At 46.4% G+C, this 22816-nt stretch overlaps 2 protein-coding genes across 3 annotated transcripts in view; one reads left to right on the top strand and one right to left on the bottom strand.

The window, feature by feature from the left end:
* RASSF8 (Ras association domain family member 8) overlaps nucleotides 1-22816 on the bottom strand; it is a 48302-nt gene that overhangs the window by 24213 nt on the left and 1273 nt on the right. The window contains exon 2 of one of the 2 annotated variants that reach the window (XM_069966166.1): nucleotides 18058-18456. The exons of the other annotated variant lie outside the window; for it this stretch is intronic. The gene's annotated coding sequence lies outside the window, so the exon portion shown is untranslated. The remainder of the gene's footprint in view (nucleotides 1-18057; nucleotides 18457-22816) is intronic. 2 annotated transcript variants of the gene reach the window in all.
* LMNTD1 (lamin tail domain containing 1) overlaps nucleotides 17843-22816 on the top strand; it is a 58863-nt gene continuing 53889 nt past the window's right edge. Inside the window, exon 1 of the mRNA XM_069966492.1 lies at nucleotides 17843-17913. Within this exon, the coding sequence (XP_069822593.1) occupies nucleotides 17877-17913 (37 nt within the window). The 5' untranslated portion in view covers nucleotides 17843-17876. The remainder of the gene's footprint in view (nucleotides 17914-22816) is intronic.

Genomic DNA, 22816 nt, shown 5'->3' with positions numbered 1-22816 from the left:
GTTGTAGGTCTTGACCAGGCTAAAGCCTTTGACAGAGTAGATCATGTTTATCTATGGGCCACTTTATCAAAGTACGGTATTCCGGGACAATTCATAGATTGGCTGAGAACTTTGTATTGTGAGGCTGAGAGCTTTCCTCTGATCAATGGTTGGCAGGGTGGCACGTTCAGGGTAGAGGCAGGGGTGCGACAGGGTTGCCCACTGAGTCCACTGCTGTATGTGTTTGCTATCGATCCGTTCCTGAGATCACTGCAGCGGTGGGGTTTTCAGGGGGTACCAGTCCCCCATTGCTTGCCCCTGGATGTTGTTGCTTACGCGGATGATGTGACTGTAGTAATATCTGAGCCTCGTGAGGTGGAGATGTTGTCTGCAGCCATCAGAAGCTACTCGGAGGCCTCAGGGTCTCTGGTCAACCTTGAGAAGAGTCAAGCTTTCTGGACATTGAATACAGACCCAGATTTTGATCTGCCGCAGTTTGCCAAGGCCTCCACCCATATTAAGATCTTAGGGGTTAAATTTGGGAGGGATGACAATGCCAGGCTAAATTGGGAGGAAAAGTTGGAAGCCGGAAATGTAAAGGTTCAGCGATGGAAGAACTGGAGGCTGACCTATAGAGAGCGGATCTCAATGTTGAAGACTTACCTGGTCCCCGTCTTCTTGTACGTCTCTGTCGTCTTTCCTTTGCCAGAAACTTTCTTGGCTAGGCTCTTTAGCCTGTTCTTCCAGCTTTTATGGGGGAACAGGTTGAACCCAGTAAAAAGAGGGATAACTTACCTGCAGAGGAGAGAGGGTGGGCTAGATATGTTAAATCCAAGGGTGTTCTTTGACTCCATGTTTCTTAAAGTCAATTTTGGTTGCCTGGACTCAAACAACAGTCCTCTGTGGGTGAATAGTGTCAGGGACTGGATATTGCCTTTTGCAGAACCTTGGATGCGAGGCGGCAGTCTCAAGAGGGGGAGATTGACTCCTGGACACCTTCCCCAGTATCTGGAGTACGGAATACGATGTCTCAAGAAATGGAGTATTGATAAATCTTTCATAGAGAGTAAAACCAGGAAAGATCTATACTCCAGAGTGTGTAAGACCTTCTACAGTGTACAGCCTGTACTTAGGGACTGTCCAACCACAACCCTGCAGGATAGTCTGAGGCTTCTCAATGATCCGCGGCTCCCCCCTAAGTTCTGGGATATCGCTTGGCTGTCATTACAGGGGAAGCTTTTTGTCAGGGGAAATCTAAAGTTCCTCAGTGTGTCAGATCGCATGTGTCCCTTGGGTTGTCAGCAGGAGGAGACTATGGATCATTTCATTTCAGAGTGTTGGGGTGGACGGAAAATCTGGTGTGACATATCCACCAAGCTAAAGATCCCCACATTACAGTCCCTGAAATACCCAGAAATCATCTATGGGGTCACATCTAATGGGTATAATATCAACCGGGGGACCCTGTATCTGATCATCTCTGTGACCAAGTACTATCACTGGCACACAAGAACAAGAGTCTCCATACATAGTGAGCCATTCAATCACAGCAAAGCCATATCCCTCATTCTGTCAGAGCTCAGGTGGATCCAGGCACTAGAGGTCAGGAAAAAAGGGGAGAACATCAGATTATGGAGGAACGTCCATCTGGACTGATGTATTGTATTGTATTGTATTGTATATTGTCATGGAGGCTATTATTTACTTCTTTTTCTTTTCCCCTTTAGTTAAAATGCACTTAAGGTACAATTAGTATAATTTCATTTTCCTTTGCACAAGTATAAGTTATACTGTATGATCATTTATTTATTTATTCTGATGGAAAAGTATTTCTGTATTTATGTTTGTTTTATACAAATAAAAATTGCCTCCTATATACAGGAATATAACTACTATAATACTGCTCCTATATACAGGAATATAACTACTATAATACTGCTCCTATATACAGGGATATAACTACTATAATACTGCTCCTATATACAGGAATATAACTACTATAATACTGCTCCTATATACAGGAATATATCTACTATAATACTGCCCCTATATACAGGAATATAACTACTATAATACTGCCCCCTATATACAGGGATATAACTACTATAATACTGCTCCTATATACAGGGATATAACTACTATAATACTGCTCCTATATACAGGAATATAACTACTATAATACTGCCTCCTATATACAGGGATATAACTACTATAATACTGCTCCTATATACAGGGATATATAGGATCATCCTTACACTGCAGCCGTCTTCTCTTCTTCTGGGTCTATATTTAGGCTGCGGTATATACTATGAGTCACCAGTGCGGTAGTTTAGCAGGCAGCTCCATCTGGAGAATATATCAGAGAGAACTTTCTTATGGAGTTGTGTGAGTGATGAAGCAGAGGAGGAGATGATGGGAGTAGTAGTGCACTGTTCATATCTGTGGCCCTAGGTGGCTTCTGGGTGGAGCGGATGAGGACGGGCAGTGAGCGCCCCACCCACAATCTTATCTCCAGTACAGTAGGAGGTATTGCTCCCTGTTATCAGCCACTTAGACTGTGACTAATACTGCTCCAGCCACTCGCCCACATCTCCCATTGTATATGGTATACGCCTGTTTCCGTCACATCATACGGCAGCCTCGACCCTATGGGACACCTATCTTAGCTGGGGATGGAGCACTGCAGAACCATGCAGAAGTCTGGGAAAGCTGGATACATATTACGGCTTCTGGAAAAGCTGGATGACAGCCAATATGGCCGCCCGCGTTCATCACCCTGCTTGATTCTGCCCAGGTAGATCAACTTCTGCACTGCCACATAACAACTAGCTAGAGCTGCCATTCAGGATGCTGGGAAAGCTGGGTGATCATGATGGTAGAAGCTGAGGTAGCGGCCATGCTGGTTGTCACCCAGCTTTCCGAAGATCCTGAATCTATCCAGAAAGAGTAGCGAAAACTTTCTTCATTCTTGCAATGCTATGTATGCTATTCAGGATCCTGGAAAAGATGAGTGATCAGAACTCCTGAAGCCTCAGTGACGGTCATATTGGCTGCCACCCAGCTTTCCAGAGATCCTGAATCTACCTAGCTAGGCAGCAGTAATGTTCCTCACTTCTACACTGGCATGTATTACCTAGATTGCTATTCAGGATCCTGGAAAAGATGAGTGATCATGTCTGGGGGAGCAACAGTGTCGGCCATGATGGCTACTACCCAGCTTTCCCAGAAACAGATATTACTATCGGCTGAAAGTTTCAGTTAAAGGGGGAGTTCAACAGAAAAGGTTGTCTTTTAAATGTCCAGTCTTCCAATACCTATCAGCTGCTGTATGTCCTGCATGAAGTGGTGTATTCTTGTGCTCTCTGCTGCCACCTCTGTCCATGTCAGGAACTGTCCAGAGCAGCAGCAAATCCCCATAGAAAACCTCTCCTGCTCTGGACAGTTCCTGACATGGACAGAGGTGGCAGCAGAGAGCACTGTGTCAGACTGGAGAGAATACACCACTTCCTGTAGGACATACAGCAGCTGATAAGTCCTGGAAGACTGGAGATTTTTTAATAGAAGTAAATTACAAATCTCTGGCACTTTTGTTTGTGAATTAACCCTTTAATAATTCCCTTAGTAATAAATGACCTTCTAGGGCCCATGATACCAGCTTCCTAGAACACATCACATGTCGCTGGCGGAGGTCGGTCAGCTGACAGCCCCGTGGCCGTTTCTTTATTGTTTATCACCTTGACTGTCACATGACAGCAACACAATTTAAAGGGATAGTAATCCTCTAATAGTGGCTGATATCACTGACCCCAATACATAACAAGGAGTTCTGTTCTGTCCCTTTAAGCCGATCCCCATTGTTATTAAAGGGCCCGGGCTCCCGGAATAGCTACACGGCGCCCCTCCCTGTCTAATTGGAGTAATAAAGTCTATTTATAAGTCCTAATGGGTCGGTAATGAGGCGACGTTCTCGGCTGAACCCGCCGGTTGTCAGGACAGGTGATTCGTCACGACGGTGAGCGGAGGGTGTGGGACGTGTGTCCTGGGTCTCTCTCATTCAGAGCGTTCCCTTCCTAAAAATAGAGAGCGCTGCGGCGTGCGGGAAGTGGAAATGTCTACCAGATGTGACTGCAGAGGACGTGGTAGACATAAAGAACGCCGCAATGATGGAAAAAAGACCCCCCCCCTCCAGCACTGGTGACAACTACAGAGAGTCCTAGTATAGGGTTTAGAGGGGGGAAAAGGAAATTTTCTTAAAGGGGTATTCCACACACACATTACTTTTGATATGTTGCTGCCCATGGAGAGACTAACAATTCCTTCCATACTTGTTATTATCTATTCTGTTTCCTTCCCCCAGTTCTCAGCTGCTGCTTTCTGCTGAAGACACAGAAATCTGTGTGTGAGCTTTTCTCTCTGTCTCCCCCCTCCCTTCTGAGACGGCTGATGTTAACAAGTCCCTGGCAGGCTGTATCTGCATCATTGTAGCCTCTTTGTAATGCTGGGTTATTCTGAGGTCAAGTTGCTGATGAACTCTGCCAGGGACTTGTTTACATCGGGGGGAGGGGGAGACAGAGAGAAAAACTCACACACAGATTTTTGTGTCTTCAGCAGAAATCAGCAGCTGAGAACTGGGGGAAGGAGACTGAATAGATAATAACAAGTATGGAAGGAATTGTTAGTCTCACCATGGGCAGCATGTGTGAGTGGAATACATGACCAACAACGGACGCTGCAGTTCCCTGCACGTCCTGAAAGCACGATGGCGCAGCAGCATTCCAAAACTTGCCAGGCGATCAGCCAAGAGGGACGTGAAACAGCTGTTGGAAAACTACAATTCCCATCATGCCTAGACAGCGCCAGCAATCGCTAGGCATGATGGGAATGGCAGTTTTGCAATGACCCCCCTTAAAGGGTATTCTCATCTAATCTTGGATCTTACCGTATGAGCTTGTTATCCACCATTCATAGGACCACATCTTGAGATGGGGAAAATCCCTTTAAGCACCCAGGCTAACCCTGAAAAACCCCTTTAAAATTTACAACATATAGGCCTACCTAGCGCTGGGGATCAGTGAGAAATGAAGCCGGCCATGTTGGGACATTTTACCAGGTGGTCACTACCTTCTCCACAGTTGCAGTGTCGGTTTCTAGGCAACCACCTAAATATTTTCCCCTTTAAGTTGCGGCGGGCTCTATACAATACCCTCCTCCCCAGTGTTTACATGGTGTCACTGCGGATACGTATGGGAATGGATTTCCTGATCTCTCCCCTCCAGATTTCCTCCGCTATATCTGAGCGGCCATGGTGCTGACTCAGCCCTTCCTCCCCGGTGTTATCTGCAGTGCTCGCCATCGTATCGGACGCTGCAGATGCCCGGTGATGCCAGCCATAACCCCCCTCTATATTACATCACTGTGTCATCATCATCATCATCGACCGACAACACGACTAATAAAAGATTTTCAAAAACAGCCGTCACCCAGCTTTCCCAGAATCCTGAGCGGCAATACACAAGCCAAACTGTGATGTCTATAGACAGAAGAGCTAAAGCCTTAATAGGGAGAGACAGAGGCCGGAGTCACTGCTGTCACCGCTCTGTAAACTGGAAGATGAGACATAAGCAAAGAGCGAAGACACAAGTCATTCCTGAGACGTGAGCTCATCGCCTGTAGGATGGGATAGTGTATCCGAGCCCAGGGCGATGGCGGCCGACCACACACAGGACAACAGGCTCCAAACGTCTGAGGAAATAGTCATACAGGGATGGATGCTTCCCATAATCCTCAATCAGTAGAAAATGTATTGATCCTTAATACATTCGGTATTATACTTCAGAGCTGCACTCACTATTCTGCTGGTGAGGTCACTGTGTACATACATTACATTACTGATCCTGAGTTACATCCTGTATTATACTCCAGAGCTGTAATCACTATTCTGCTGGTGAGGTCACTGTGTACATACATTACATTACTGATCCTGAGTTACATCCTGTATATATACTCCAGAGCTGCACTCACTATTCTGCTGGTGGGGTCACTGTGTACATACATTACATTACTGATCCTGAGTTTCATCCTATATTATACTCCAGAGCTGCGCTCACTATTCTGCTGGTGGGGTCACTGTGTACATACATTACATTACTGATCCTGCGTTACATCCTGTATTATGCTCCAGAGCTGCACTCACTATTCTGCTGGTGGGGTCACTGTGTACATACATTACTGATCCTGAGTTCCATCCTGTATTATACTCCAGAGCTGCACTCACTATTCTGCTGGTGGGGCCACTGTGTACATACATTACTGATCCTGAGTTCCATCCTGTATTATACTCCAGAGCTGCACTCACTATTCTGCTGGTGGGGCCACTGTGTACATACTTTGCTGTTCTTTTTACATAAACGCTGTAGACAACAGGTGAATCTATGTCAGGGGGATCGGGCACTTGAATCTGGCAGCCGCGCAGTGCACCCGGTTATGGAGAACATACTGTACCATCAGCCTTTTCATTCATATTTAAAGATGTGACTGTGAGAAACCCTCCGAGCGTCTCCAGAGATCCTCTCTGACAGACTTACAGCTCAGGACGTGACCAGAATGAATGACGCTTGTGTTATCACATACACGTCTGTACCGTTATGTAATAAAGTACTTAAAGTGGCATTTATACACAGATTTAAAGGGGCTGCAACACAGATTTGTCTTCTATCATTCTACCTTTGGCACAGCAGGGGGCGCTCTAGTTTTGGCTGAACTACAAGTTTACAAGTACAAGTACATCCATTGAACAGGAGACAAACCACCAAAAATCCTGCGGGCCTTGTGTATACAATGGAGGCCGGTTGCTCATAGCAACCAATCACTATTTTAGTGCTGAAAACGAAAGCAACAATCTAACTGGTTGCTGAAAACAAAAGCAGATATCTTATTGGTCGCTTTTCTTTCACTTCTCTAGTTGCTATGGGCAACGAGGCCTGCTGTATGCCGCACAGTTACTGCTCCTTTCAATAAACTTTATTAAAACCTACAGAACAATTATGTATTTTTAGAGGGCAAAGTTGGGTGACAACCAATTGGATATTCACATAAGTTGTCACCCATCTTTCTTAGACTCCTGAGCCACATGGGATGTAACCCCTCATAACAAGGCGGACAAGGAAGTCATGACGTGAGCCATATGGCAGCCATTTTGGATGCCATCAAACTTTTATGGCTAAGAGGTTGTCACCTATCTTTCATAGGTTTCTGAATGGAAAACCTATCGTGATACATTTTGGTGGGATGTACCTCTACGTAGGTAGACAGACAAAGAGGTCATGACCTTAGGGCCACAATGGCGGCCATGTTTGTTACCACAAAACTTTCCAATAGATATGACTGACAAGTTGTCACCCATCTTTCCTAATTTCCAGAATGGAAAAAACCTATAGTGATGCAGTCGAGGGAAGGGGGGGGGGGTTCATGACCCTAGCAACAGAAGCCATATTGGCGGCCATATTGGTTCCCACAGATGTGACAGTGAGGTTGTCACCCATCTTTCTCAGACTCCTGAATGTCTTCTCATTTTAGTCCGCCCCCCCCCCCCCGCCCCATGAGCTGACCGTATCGCAGACGTCGGCCTTTTTGGAGGCCGTGAACCGTGCAGGAAGAATTCCTCGGCGTTGACTTTGAGGTGTGTCAGAATATTTTACCATACATAATTCCACCATATTTGCACAGCTAATGCCGCGGATTCGTATTTTGACAGCTGGAGAACGGCGGGAGGCTCTGAAGAACAAGTAGGGAGAGAGAAGACCACATGCCGTCAACAACCAAGACACATCTGGCTGCGTTATTAAATGGAGGCAATGCTGGGAGTTGTAGTTAAATATTAGCGGGATCGTTTTGCTCCTTAGGAAGGCAAGACTACAACTCCCATCATGCCTGGACACCTTTTGGCCATGCAGGCATGATGGGAATGGTAGTCTTGCTGGCGTACATGGAGTCTCTTAGCAGGACCCCCTATATATATTATCATATATAAGAATAAGACCCATCCTCATCATATGTTCGGGATCACGGCGGGGTCAATAGTTGAACGATTTCCAGACATTGTCGCTGCTATAAAGCTTAATATGTTCTTTTTTTATTTCAGTGCATCAATCTCCTCATTCTTCTCGGATCAGTCCTAATACGTCTAGATGAACCATCTGCCGCCATGCTGAACCCTGATCCAATCTGCCGTAACAAAGCTATATCCGGAGCCCCCCCCCTAATAGATGGCGGACAACATTGTTTACTGTAGAGGATCACATGACTTAGTAAGAATAGTCCGCACACAACAAAGGATAAAGCATGCCGAAATCCAACATGTCCGAATTCCGGGCAATCCAGCTGTTGCAAAACTACAAATCCCATCATGCCCTTCGGCTGTCAGGGCATGATGGGATTTGTAGTTTTGCAACAGGTTGGAAAACGGTGTCGTAAAAGAATTTACTGCCGTCAGCTCTACCTTCATACTAGGTCGTACCCAGAGCTGCACTCACAAAGTGTCAGCCCTTACAGACGTCAATTGTTGTCAGACATGTGACCTAACGACTACAGCGGCCTGTCATACAAGCCCCCCCCCCCCCCCATGTATTGTTCTCTGGTATCAGCAATATCCAGAAACTGCCTTTATACGTGAACAGAGAAGAAAGATCAGGAATTTAAACCAAAATGGAGTTGCCCTTTAAGTTGCCAACAAATACAATTGTGACAATGGATGATGGAAACAAAAAAGCTTATTATCCCCCCAGCCCCCCTGCCAGGACGGGGGCGGTTTACTGTGAAAACACTGCGGGGCGGGAGAGGAGAATCGGGGCTCAGTTTCACAGGGTCGGACATTGTCTGCTTAGGAAAACAAACTGGAATAATGGAGATTGTTTGCAGGACATTGCAGGGTAGTCACTGGGCTACTGCACAAACAATGGCTGACAACGGCCTAATCTCCCTGCAATTCAGCTACCTGTCATGGGAGAGAAGAAACAGCAGGAAACACTTAAGACTCATTCAGTTCAGTAGATTATCCGTGGTCCCTATGGTACTAGACCTATAACAGGGCAATCGTCTTGGAGGGTCAGGCCGCCAATCACTGGGGAAATCTGTAGAATCCGGCGCTGTTATTAAAAGAGATAAAGTGAACAATATGGATTATCTTGTGACCCCTGGGATATATTTTGCATTAAAAGGGTACTCCGATTAAGTTAAACAGATTTGTAATTTACTTCTATTTAAAAATCTCCAGTCTTCCAGTACTTATCAGCTGCTGTATGTCCTGCAGGAAGTGGTGTATTCTCTCCAGTCTGACACACTGTTCTCTGCTGCCACCTCTGTCCATGTTAGCAAATCCTCACAGTAAACCTCTCCAGCTCTGGACAGTTCCCGACACGGACAGAGGAGGCAGCAGAAAGCACTGTGTCAGACTGGAGAGAATATACCGCTTCCTGCAGGACATACAGCAGCTTATAAGTACTGCAAGACCGGAGATTGTTAAATAGTAGTAAATTAAAAATCTATATAACTTTCTGACACCAGTTGATTTGAAAGTAAATTTCAATGGAGTGTCCTTTAAAGGGCCGCACTACACTGCTCGATGACTTCACGTAAGTGAGCGCTGATCTGCTAGATCGGCACTCGCTTACTGAGCCCATTTACAGCATGATCACTGTGCACAAGGGCTGCACAGACATCGCTAACGATCACTCTCCCCACTCCCTGATGTCCTGTAGCTTCGGCCCGCTCCCCTCAGTGTCTGAAGTGCCCGGTTGCTCAGCCAATCTCTGGTGCAGCGGCCACTGATTGGCTGAGCGGCCTGTCACTTCAGACACTGCGGGGAGCGGGCCGAAGCTACAGGACATCAGGGATGTATAACTTTATAAATGTTTTATTTTTTTTACACAGTCATCAGCTGTCGGCCGCATATTGTTATTACAGGTATCGGCGGCCGATGATTGTAGGTCAGGACCTAAAGGCATGATCAGCTGATCGTTCTCGTTTTACACGGAGCGATGGTCAGATTATCGCCCTACGTGTCCAGGTTTTAATGTAATATTTGTGATTTGCATAAGAAAGATTTATAAGAAGATGGGATGATGGGAATTGTAGTTCTGCAACAGGTGTTGGTCCTTTCGTGTTGGTCCCAGTATGTACTGGTCAATACCTACCTGAAGGGTTCAAGGAAGGAAAACCGGTGGGTAGGCAGCCAAGGGGTTTGCCGCCACAGAAGAGCTGACGTAAAAGAGTTCCTGCTGTCTACGTATATGGGGATGCATAGACCCGTCCGGGTGCCCATGCAGTCCCCTGTACACTGCCAAAAGGGCAACAAAATAGGAGGGCCTGGTACTGGATCCTGATGTATCATGTTGTCCATTGTGTGGAGTGCCGGGTGCTAGTGCATCACTTATGTGAGGAAGAGATGTCACCAGGGTGCACTATGGGAAGAAGACAAGATGGCGGGGACAGTGTGATGGGCAGTGTTCTGCTGGAGACCTATGTCCTGGCATCATGTGGATGTTACTGTGACAACGACCACCTACCTAAAATAACACACCAAGTCATGCCAGCGGATTATACCGTCCACCTACCTAACCTAACACACCAAGTCATGGCAGTAGATAATACCGACCACCTACCTAACCTAACAAACCCAGTCATGGCAGTGGATAATACCGACCACCTACCTAACCTAACACACCAAGTCATGGCAGCATATAATATAGACCACCTACCTAACCTAACAAACCCAGTCATGGCAGTGGATAATACCGACCACCTACCCAACCTAACACACCAAGTCATGGCAGCGTATAATACCGACCACCTACCTAACCTAACACACCAAGTCATGGCAGCGTATAATACCGACCACCTACCTAACCTAACAAACCCAGTCATGGCAGTGGATAATACCGACCACCTACCTAACCTAACAAACCCAGTCATGGCAGTGGATAATACCGACCACTAACCTAACACACCAAGTCATGGCAGCAGATAATACCGACCAACTACCCAACCTAACACACCAAGTCATGGCAGCGTATAATACCGACCACCTACCTAACCTAACACACCCAGTCATGGCAGTGGATAATACCCCGGCCACACAGTGATGACTGCGACCAATCCTCTGTGAGATGTGAAACAAGCCATGAAGGCCACAATTCACAACTTAGAGGGCTCTGCAATCTCATCAAAAACCACGACATGTCAAAAACTTCAACGTCCCCGCTCAGACTCCATCGTCCCCTGCTTATATTACCGATCAGCCTCCGGCAGCCATCTTTCCTTTAATTCATCCCAGGTGCTGTAAGTTATTATAGAGTGAGTGCTCCTCCCAGGCCCCCCCCCCCCCTTACTTCTGTGTGGAGATTACACGGGAGGGTGGGAGAGGCCGCATATGGAATTTACAGCAACACAGAGACCTGCAGCCAAGTGGAAACTATTTACTTCAGAAACACAAGGAGAGAACTGGCACCGACCCGGGCGCCTCGAATTATACAACCTCCAGTAATAAAAACATCTCTGGAGGCATCGCAGCTGCACGCCAGCCTGACGGGGCTTCCTACTGCCTCAAGTATGCAGGAAAATTCCTTTAAACCGGTATCACCTAGTCTGGCAAACATTGTATGTCAATGATAAGTTACAGGCCCGAAGCCTGAGGCTGCACTACTGGGACATGCTGATAACATCTGTCAGGTGTGCCGCCATCATACACGTCACCATCCACATCAATGTCCACAGGGTGAAGATGGTTGTGTATATGGTGACAGGTATCCCATCATCCACCTCTCCGGCCGATCCCTTTCCCTCAGTCACTGAGGCGTTAAATCCAAGTTTCGCGTTGAACTTTAAACCGAGCCAGAAAAGAGAAGAGAATTATAATGTATTCAACAAGGGCCGAACAAGGAACGGAGACAGGAAGATCTGGTCTGACCTGATCCCGGGGAACAACCTACTGTGTCGGGTGTAGTTCTCAGGTCACCCACTCTTAAAGGGTAAGAAAAACATGGCTGCTTTCTATCAGAGCAGCACCACTGTTGTCTATGGGTTCCATGCGGTACTGAAGGTCGCAGAATGGGGCTGCAATACCCCATACAACCTGTAGACAGAGGTGGTACTCTCTGGAAGAAGGCAGCCATGTTGTTTTTTGTTTCCTAATGGAGCCAACCCAGTGGTCATCAGGATGTGACGCCCCCCTCTCCGGTTAGGGACGGCACTGGATGGGCGCTGGCATTGTTTACATTGTAAGCGCTGCCCATGAAAAAGCCATGACGGCTACAGAAGAGTAATCCAGGATTGTAGTGAACCAAGCGAGATTCTGCCAGAGTCAGCAACGGACGAGGTAAACAAACGGCACCGGGCTCTGCCACTGCAGCATTACCCAGCATTACTATGGGACTACTACTCCTAGGAGGCTCTGTCTAGACATACGAGAAAGAGAGAAGAAGAGAGACAACTACTACTCCCAGGGGGCTCTGTCTAGACATACAAGAAAGAGAGAAGAACGGGACTACTACTCCCAGGGGGCTCTGTCTAGACATACAAGAAAAAGAGAAGAACGGGACTACTACTCCCAGGGGGCTCTGTCTAGACATACAAGAAAGAGAGAAGAAGAGAGACAACTACTACTCCCAGGGGGCTCTGTCTAGACATACAAGAAAGAGAGAAGAACGGGACTACTACTCCCAGGGGGCTCTGTCTAGACATACAAGAAAAAGAGAAGAACGGGACTACTACTCCCAGGGGGCTCTGTCTAGACATACAAGAAAAAGAGAAGAACGGGACTACTACTCCCAGGGGGCTCTGTCTAGACATACAAGAAAGAGAGAAGAAGAGAGACAACTACTACTCCCAGGGGGCTCTGTCTAGACATACAAGAAAAAGAGAAGAACGGGACTACTACTCCCAGGGGGCTCTGTCTAGACATACAAGAAAAAGAGAAGAACGGGACTACTACTCCTAGGAGGCTCTGTCTAGACATACAAGAAAGAGAGAAGAAGAGAGACAACTACTACTCCCAGGGGGCTCTGTCTAGACATACAAGAAAAAGAGAAGAACGGGACTACTACTCCCAGGGGGCTCTGTCTAGACATACAAGAAAAAGAGAAGAACGGGACTACTACTCCCAGGGGGCTCTGTCTAGACATACAAGAAAAAGAGGAGAAAGGAGACTACTACTCCCAGGCGGCTCTGTCTAGACATACAAGAAAAAGAGAAGAAGAGAGACTACTACTCCCAGGGGGCTCTGTCTACACATACAAGAAAAAGAGAAAAAAGGGACTACTGCTCCCAGGCGGCTCTGTCTAGACATACAAGAAAAAGAGAAGAACGGGACTACTACTCCCAGGGGGCTCTGTCTAGACATACGAGAAAGAGAGAAGAAGAGAGACAACTACTACTCCCAGGGGGCTCTGTCTAGACATACAAGAAAAAGAGAAGAACGGGACTACTACTCCCAGGGGGCTCTGTCTCGACATACAAGAAAAAGAGAAGAAGAGAGACTACTACTCCCAGGGGGCTCTGTCTAGACATACAAGAAAAAAAGGAGAAAGGAGACTACTACTCCCAGGCGGCTCTGTCTAGACATACAAGAAAAAGAGAAGAAGAGAGACTACTACTCCCAGGGGGCTCTGTCTACACATACAAGAAAAAGAGAAAAAAGGGACTACTGCTCCCAGGCGGCTCTGTCTAGAAATGCAAGAAAAAGAAGGAAAGGGACTACTACTCACAGCGGGCTGTGTCTATATATACAAGAAAAAGAGCAGAAATGGACTACTGCTCCCAGGGGGCTGTGTATAAACATGCATGCAAATAAAGACTACTACTCCCAGGCGGCTCTGTCTAGACATACAAGAAAAAAAGGGACTACTACTCCCAAGGGCTCTGTCTAGACATACAAGAAAAAAAGGGACTACTACTCCCAAGGGCTCTGTGTAGACATATAGGCAAAAAGAGACTACAACTCCAAGTGGGCAACTGTGACTGCATCCAACTGGAAAACTGGACAAGAAGGAGGAGCCTTATATATAGATAAACCTGTCCCACAGCCAATTAGCACAAGTGGGCGTGTCTAATACTTACAGTAATGCTGATTGGTTACAGTGCCCAGCCTTGCAGTCGTCTACTATAGAAATCTGCCACCCTCAGTCCTCCCAATGCCCTGCCGCTGCTTGTGTCAGTCTTCACTGAAATGATAGCATCCTATTCATGAACCAGGAAGATCAGGATTATAAATTATACTGAGATCAGTCAGCAATGCTGCACCCATGGACGCCATTGATGAGAGTAGGTCACCCTTTAGCGGGATGGACTCCATTGATGAGAGTAGGTCACCCTTTAGCAGGATGGACGCCATTGATGAGAGTAGGTCACCCTTTAGCAGGATGGACACCATTGATGAGAGTAGGTCACCCTTTAGCGGGATGGACACCATTGATGAGAGTAGGTCACCCTTTAGCGGGATGGACTCCATTGATGAGAGTAGGTCACCCTTTAACGGGATGGACTCCATTGATGAGAGTAGGTCACCCTTTAGCGGGATGGACACCATTGATGAGAGTAGGTCACCCTTTAACGGGATGGACGCCATTGATAAGAGTAGGTCACCCTTTAGCGGGATGGACGCCATTGATGAGAGTAGGTCACCCTTTAGCAGGATGGACGCCATTGATGAGAGTAGGTCACCCTTTAGCAGGGGCCCATGATGTATTTGTTTGTAACCTTGTGCCCGATGTTTGCAGACATCTCCGCGGTGCGGCTCAGCAGGAAAACGTCCAGGATGAAATTATAAAGTAATTTCAGCCTCTGGAGGAGACGTCTAGACAATACGAGTGCAGCTGCCATGTCAGCAGGACGTGCGGCTCCGCTACTCCGTGGTGACCGACTATAACACAACATCACTTTTCCAGGCCCGTACTCTTGGGGGTGACAGGGCCGAGAGGGGTCACACAGAAGACATAGGACAACGATGGCAATGTATAGTTCCCTGACTGTAGTGTCCCCCCGTCACATACATGACTGATATCAGCCGCTGCTCGTATAACGCTCCTGCACTATTATAGGCCTCATAGGGGTACTGGCGCTTTAAAAGCCAACAGCGTGTCTGTAAAGTGGTGGACAACATCCAGCTAACTTATGGCTGCTGTCTCCTCATCTTATGTCAGCAAATGTCCTGCTATTCCAGAGAGAGAAATTCATATAGGAGCAGTATTATAGTAGTTATATTCCTGTATATAGGAGCAGTATTATAGTAGTTATATTCCTGTATATAGCAGCAGTATTATAGTAGTTATATTCCTGTATATAGGAGCAGTGTTATAGTAGTTATATTCCTGTATATAGGAGCAGTATTATAGTAGTTATATTCTTGTATATAGGGGCAGTATTATAGTAGTTATATCCCTGTATATAGGAGCAGTATTATAGTAGTTATATTCCTGTATATAGGGAGCAGTATTATAGTAGTTATATTCCTGTATATAGGAGCAGTATTATAGTAGTTATATTCCTGTATATAGGAGGAGTATTATAGTAGTTATATTCCTGTATATAGGAGCAGTATTATAGTAGTTATATTCCTGTATATAGGGGGCAGTATTATAGTAGTTATATTCTTGTATATAGGGGCAGTATTATAGTAGTTATATTCCTGTATATAGGAGCAGTATTATAGTAGTTATATTCCTGTATATAGGGAGCAGTATTATAGTAGTTATATTCCTGTATATAGGAGCAGTATTATAGTAATTATATTCCTGTATATAGGAGCAGTATTATAGTAATATATCCCTGTATATAGGGAGCAGTATTATAGCAGTTATATCCCTGTATATAGCGGTAGTATTATAGTAGTTATATTCCTGTATATAGGAGCAGTATTATAGTAGTTATATTCCTGTATATAGGGGCAGTATTATAGTAGTTATATTCTTGTATATAGGAGCAGTATTATAGTGGTTATATCCCTGTATATAGGAGCAGTATTATAGTAGTTATATTCTTGTATATAGGAGCAGTATTATAGTAGTTATATTCTTGTATATAGGAGCAGTATTATAGTAGTTATATTCGTGTATATAGGAGCAGTATTATAGTAGTTATATTCTTGTATATAGGGGCAGTATTATAGTAGTTATATTCCTGTATATAGGAGCAGTATTATAGTAGTTATATTCTTGTATATAGGAGCAGTATTATAGTAGTTATATTCCTGTATATAGGGGCAGTATTATAGTAGTTATATTCCTGTATATAGGAGCAGTATTATAGTAGTTATATCCCTGTATATAGGAGCAGTGTTATAGTAGTTATATTCCTGTATATAGCAGCAGTGTTATAGTAGTTATATTCTTGTATCTAGCAGTATTATAGTCGTTATATCCCTGTATATAGGAGCAGTATTATAGTAGTTATATCCCTGTATATAGGGAGCAGTATTATAGTAGTTATATTCCTGTATATAGGAGCAGTATTATAGTAGTATATTCTTGTATATAGGAGCAGTATTATAGTAGTTATATTCTTGTATATAGGAGCAGTATTATAGTAGTTATATCCCTGTATATAGGAGCAGTATTATAGTAGTTATATCCCTGTATATAGGGAGCAGTATTATAGTAGTTATATTCCTGTATATAGGAGCAGTATTATAGTAGTATATTCTTGTATATAGCAGCAGTATTATAGTAGTTATAGTCTTGTATATAGGAGCAGTATTATAGTAGTTATATTCCTGTATATAGGAGCAGTATTATAGTAGTTATATTCCTGTATATAGGAGCAATATTATAGTAGTATATCCCTGTATATAGGGGCAGTATTATAGTAGTTATATTCCTGTATATAGGAGCAGTATTATAGTAGTTATATCCCTGTATATAGGAGGCAGTATTATAGTAGTTATATTCCTGTATATAGGAAGCAGTATTAGAGTAGTTACATTCCTGTATATAGGGGCAGTATTACAGTAGTTATATAAGACATGGAGAGAAAGGAGCTGCTGCACATCACCCCTATGGCTGACACTAATGCCTATCGGCTACATTTAAAAACCAACGTCAGGATGTTGGTATATAATTTGATCAAACCATATTGCCTCATGTACCACGTGCCGGTCCCCTGGCCCACATATTATTATAGTATATATATATATATATATATATATATATATATATATATATATTCTTGTACATAGGTGCGGTATTATAGTATATTTTTGACGGTCCATTGTGTATCATCTTTCTGTACAGGACGCCTTCACATACATAAACACTCTCCACCTGTCTGGAAGTTGCAGTAACACAATGGCGGTAGACTGTGGAGGATAACCCCCTGTGGTCTCTCGCCTCCCGCAGATCACGCTGCACTTTGACGTTTGACTAATAGTAATCTCAGAATTCCTTCTCCCGCCAAGAACAATGGGATTTGGAATTAGCGCATTGCTGGCAACAAGACACCAATCACCTTGTGAAACAGATTAGACTGTAATAAGTACACAGGGCGCTGCGCTGCCATGGGAACGCAAACTCTGAAAACAATATGAAAACTTTTGGGACACATCTTTTCTACATATGAATTAAAGGGAAACTCAATGAAGTCTTTAGACTGCTTGACGAATTGACTCTAAAAGTGTCAAGCTTGAAAGAAGCTTAGTTAGGTTGCCTAGCAACAGTCCAAGCTGTCACAGGTGACCACTCTGAAGCTCCATGTTCTTATGGAGTCCTGTGTAGTCAAGACTATAATTTGTTTTTTCTCAATGGGATATGGCCGCCGAAACACTAAGTGGGGGTCCCCACCTATCTGTTTAGTTTTCCCCCTTCAGAGCAGCAGTATGTGTCCCAGAGCTGCTGTTCCTAACGTAACAGGAGTCTATGGAGAGCTGTGACCCAGTCACCCACCGGCATACAGGTATACACAGGCCTCAGGAGTGTTTTAGGCCTCGTTGCCTATAGCAACCAATGAGAGCCCAGGACTCATTTTCTCAGAACAGCATTCAAAATGAAAGCTGAGTACAATCCTTAAAGGGGTAATAACAGAAATATTACCGCTTACAGCTGAGGGTTTGGTGCAGTTGTTTGAAGTCCAGGCAATCCTAGGCAATGTTTCATCCGTCCCCATAAAGAAGAAGCGAGTTACAAGAGCGACAGCCCAAATGACGTCCTGCATCAAAGTGAAGGCCGTGCTGCCCAGCGACAGGCAGAGGGCTGACTCCCGGCGGCAGCACCGACCACCAGGCGTGGGAAAATGAAGCCGTGTTGTTTTGAAGATTACAAGCTTGGATTCTTGCAGGCAATAGTTAGCCGCCCCTGTGATTACAATGTGGCCTGGCAGAAACTGCAGTGCCCTCCACTGTGTGCCAGGACGACGGGCACGCTCACCGCTGAATCACTACTGAGGAGGCGACCTCTGTGCAACCCACAAGACCCTGACGCACAGAGATCGGGGGGCACACTGAGGGGAGAGAAAGGGCAATAAGGGGAAATGCATTATTGGGGTACACACACAGGTACAAAATATCGAGACACACACAGGTGCACACTATGGAGACACACACAGGTACACACTATGGAGACACACACAGGTACACACTATAGAAACACACACAGGTGCACACTATGGAGACACACACAGGTGCACACTATGGAGACACACACAGGTGCACACTATGGAGACACACACAGGCACACACTATGGAGACACACACAGGTACACACTATGGAGACACACACAGGTACACACTATGGAGACACACACAGGTACACACTATGGAGACACACAGATGCATATTATGGGGAGCACACACAGGTACACACTATGGAGACACACAGATGCATATTATGGGGAGCACACACAAGCGCACACTATTAGGAACATACACACAACCGAACACTATGGGGAGCAGACACACATGCACACCATTAGGAGCGCCAGCGCACCCGGTGGAGAGCACACACACACACCAGCACACTATAGGGAGCACACACATAAGCGCAAACTATGATGAGCGCACACTATGGGGAACACATACACAAGCGCACACTATGTGGAGCACACACACAAGCACACACTATGGGGAACACACACAGGCACACACTATGGGGAACATACACACAAGTGCACACTATGGGGAGCACACACAGGCACACACTATGGGGAACACACACAGGCACACACTATGGGGAACACACACAGGCACACACTATGGGGAACACACACAGGCACACACTATGGGGAACATACACACAAGCGCACACTATGGGGAGCACACACATAAGCGCACACTATGATGAGCGCACACTATGGGGAACACATACACAAGCGCACACTATGGGGAGCACACACACAAACGCACACACAATCGCACACTATGGGGAGCACACACAGGCCCACACTATGGGGAACATGCACACAATCGCACACTATGGGGAGCACACACAGGCACACACTATGGGGAACATACACACAAGCGCACACTATGGGGAGCACACACAGGCACACACTATGGGGAGCACACACAGGCACACACTATGGGGAACATACACACAAGCGCACACTATGGGGAGCACACACACAATCACACACAATGGGGAACGCACACAATGGACGGCATACACGAAGGCGCACACTATAGCGAACACAAACAGGCACATAATAGAGGCACCACACACAGGTATACAGTAGGGGGAAGAGGCACACAACAAACAGGCGCAGATATTAGGGAATACTCATGGGCATACTAAGGACAGTAACCTCATGAACATACATACATGGGGCAGATGTGCACACATACACAAACAAACACTACAGGGGAAGCACACAGGAGCACACTGGAGTACAAAGGCCCATAGGACCGCGAGCACATACATAAGCGTACAGTATGGGGAGCACACACACACAGGCGCACACTATAGGAGGAACACATAAAAGCGGACACTATGGGGAATATTCATGGGAAGACTAAGGGCAATGTGCTCACGGGAACATTATAGGGAAAATGTGCGCACACACAGAGGGGCACAGGAAAGGGGGCGCACATATATGGGGGGCACACTAAGGGCAGTGCCTCCGGGTGACAAGACATAGAGGTGCGGTGTGAGTGCTGCAGTCTCTCGGCACAGTCCTGGCAGTGAAGGGGTGCTGCAGCAGCTGATCTCTCATCCAGGATTATGTACCCGTCTGGCCTCCAGATTACAGCTCTGGATGTTCAGGGCTGGAGTTCTCCCGGCCTGCGCTCCGCACAACACACAACTATTGTTTTCTGGCTGTTGTGTAACAAAGTTGCAGCGCAAGGCCGAGCGGGATCAGCAGGCGGCCGGATAACAATCAGCGCTTCCTGTAAACAGGGGGCTTCACTGTCATAGTACCTGAGGGTCCCTGCCCAGTACGGCTGACCAGAGGGGCCAGTGCCGACAGCATACAGAAAGAGGGGTACAGTACACCTGCTATAGGGGCTCAGTGGTGGGCACAGTATACCTGATACAGGGGCACAGTATACCTGATACAGGGGCACAGTATACCTGATATAGGGGCTCAGTGGTGGGCACAGTATACCTGATACAGGGGCACAGTACACCTGATATAGGGGCACAGTATACCTGATACAGGGGCACAGTACACCTGATATAGGGGCACAGTATACCTGATATAGGGGCACAGTACACCTGATACAGGGGCACAGTACACCTGATACAGGGGCTCAGTGGTGGGCACAGTATACCTGATATAGGGGCACAGTATACCTGATACAGGGGCACAGTACACCTGATACAGGGGCACAGTACACCTGATACAGGGGCTCAGTGGTGGGCACAGTATACCTGATATAGGGGCACAGTATACCTGATATAGGGGCACAGTACACCTGATACAGGGGCACAGTACACCTGATACAGGGGCTCAGTGGTGGGCACAGTATACCTGATATAGGGGCACAGTATACCTGATACAGGGGCACAGTACACCTGATACAGGGGCTCAGTGGTGGGCACAGTATACCTGATATAGGGGCACAGTATACCTGATATAGGGGCACAGTACACCTAATATAGGGGCTCAGTGGTGGGCACAGTATACCTGATATAGGGGCACAGTATACCTGATACAGGGGCTCAGTGGTGGGCACATTATACCTGATATAGGGGCACAGTACACCTGATATAGGGGCTCAGTGGTGGGCACAGTATATCTGATATAGGGGCACAGTATACCTGATATAGGGGCACAGTATATCTGATATAGGGGCACAGTATACCTGATATAGGGGTACAGTATACCTGATATAGGGGCACAGTATACCTGATATAGGGGCACAGTATACCTGATACAGGGGCTCAGTGGTGGGCACATTATACCTGATATAGGGGCACAGTACACCTGATATAGGGGCACATTATACCTGATATAGGGGCACAGTATACCTGATATAGGGGCACAATATGGGGGTAAAGGTCAGGTGCCGGATGTAAACACTACAGAGGGAGATTGGGCACAATCCAGGGCACAGCTGAGGACACAGGTAATGGGGGGGGGACCCCACTATCTCATCCTGGGGCTTATGTCAACAATCTTATACTGGGGGGCTCTTGGTAGTTTACAGCATGACTAGGCATTTTTCTTCCACAGGTCAAGGAGCTAATCTCTGCTAATCTGGGGTACACTTCTGGAACTCCGGCTTATGTCAAATACACAGGTAGACTCACAATACAGGGGTACAGCGAGGGAAGCACAATACGGGGGTGCAGCGAGGGAAGCACAATACGGGGGTACAGCGAGAGAAGCACAATACAGGGGTACAGCGAGGGAAGCACAATACGGGGGTACAGCGAGGGAAGCACAATACGGGGGTACAGCGAGGGAAGCACAATACAGGGGTACAGCGAGGGAAGCACAATACGGGGGTACAGCGAGGGAAGCACAATACAGGGGTACAGCGAGGGAAGCACAATACAGGGGTACAGCTGGGGGAGCACAATACAGGGGTACAGCGAGGGAAGCACAATACGGGGGTACAGCGAGGGAAGCACAATACAGGGGTACAGCGAGGGAAGCACAATACGGGGGTACAGCGAGGGAAGCACAATACAGGGGTACAGCGAGGGAAGCACAATACGGGGGTACAGCGAGGAAAGCACAATACGGGGGTACAGCGAGGGAAGCACAATACGGGGGTATAGAGAGGGAAGCACAATATAGGGGTACAGTGAGAGGAGCACAATATGGGGGTACAGCCAGGATAGTACAATATGGGGGTACAGCCAGGATAGTACAATATGGGGGTACAGCCAGGATAGTACAATATGGGGGTACAGTCAGGATAGTACAATATGGGGGTACAGTCAGGGTAGTACAATATGGGGGTACAGCCAGGATAGTACAATATGGGGGTACAGCCAGGATAGTACAATAGGGTGGTACAGCCAGGATAGTACAATATGGGGGTACAGCCAGGATAGTACAATATGGGGGTACAGCCAGGATAGTACAATATGGGGGTACAGTCAGGGTAGTACAATATGGGGGTACAGTCAGGATAGTACAATATGGGGGTACAGTGAAAGGAGCACAATATGGGGGTACAGCCAGGATAGTACAATATGGGGGTACAGTCAGGATAGTACAATATGGGGGTACAGTCAGGGTAGTACAATATGGGGGTGCAGTCAGGGTAGTACAATATGGGGGTGCAGTCAGGGTAGTACAATATGGGGGTACAGTCAGGGTAGTACAATATGGGGGTACAGTCAGGGAAGAATAGTATAGCTGTGCCCTGCTTGTACACTGGGATACATCACATATAGAAAACTGCTCATAT

Source organism: Dendropsophus ebraccatus, chromosome 1, assembly GCF_027789765.1.
Source record: "Dendropsophus ebraccatus isolate aDenEbr1 chromosome 1, aDenEbr1.pat, whole genome shotgun sequence".
In the NCBI taxonomy this organism is placed as follows: domain Eukaryota; kingdom Metazoa; phylum Chordata; class Amphibia; order Anura; family Hylidae; genus Dendropsophus; species Dendropsophus ebraccatus.
This window is presented reverse-complemented; position numbering and strand designations above follow the sequence as displayed.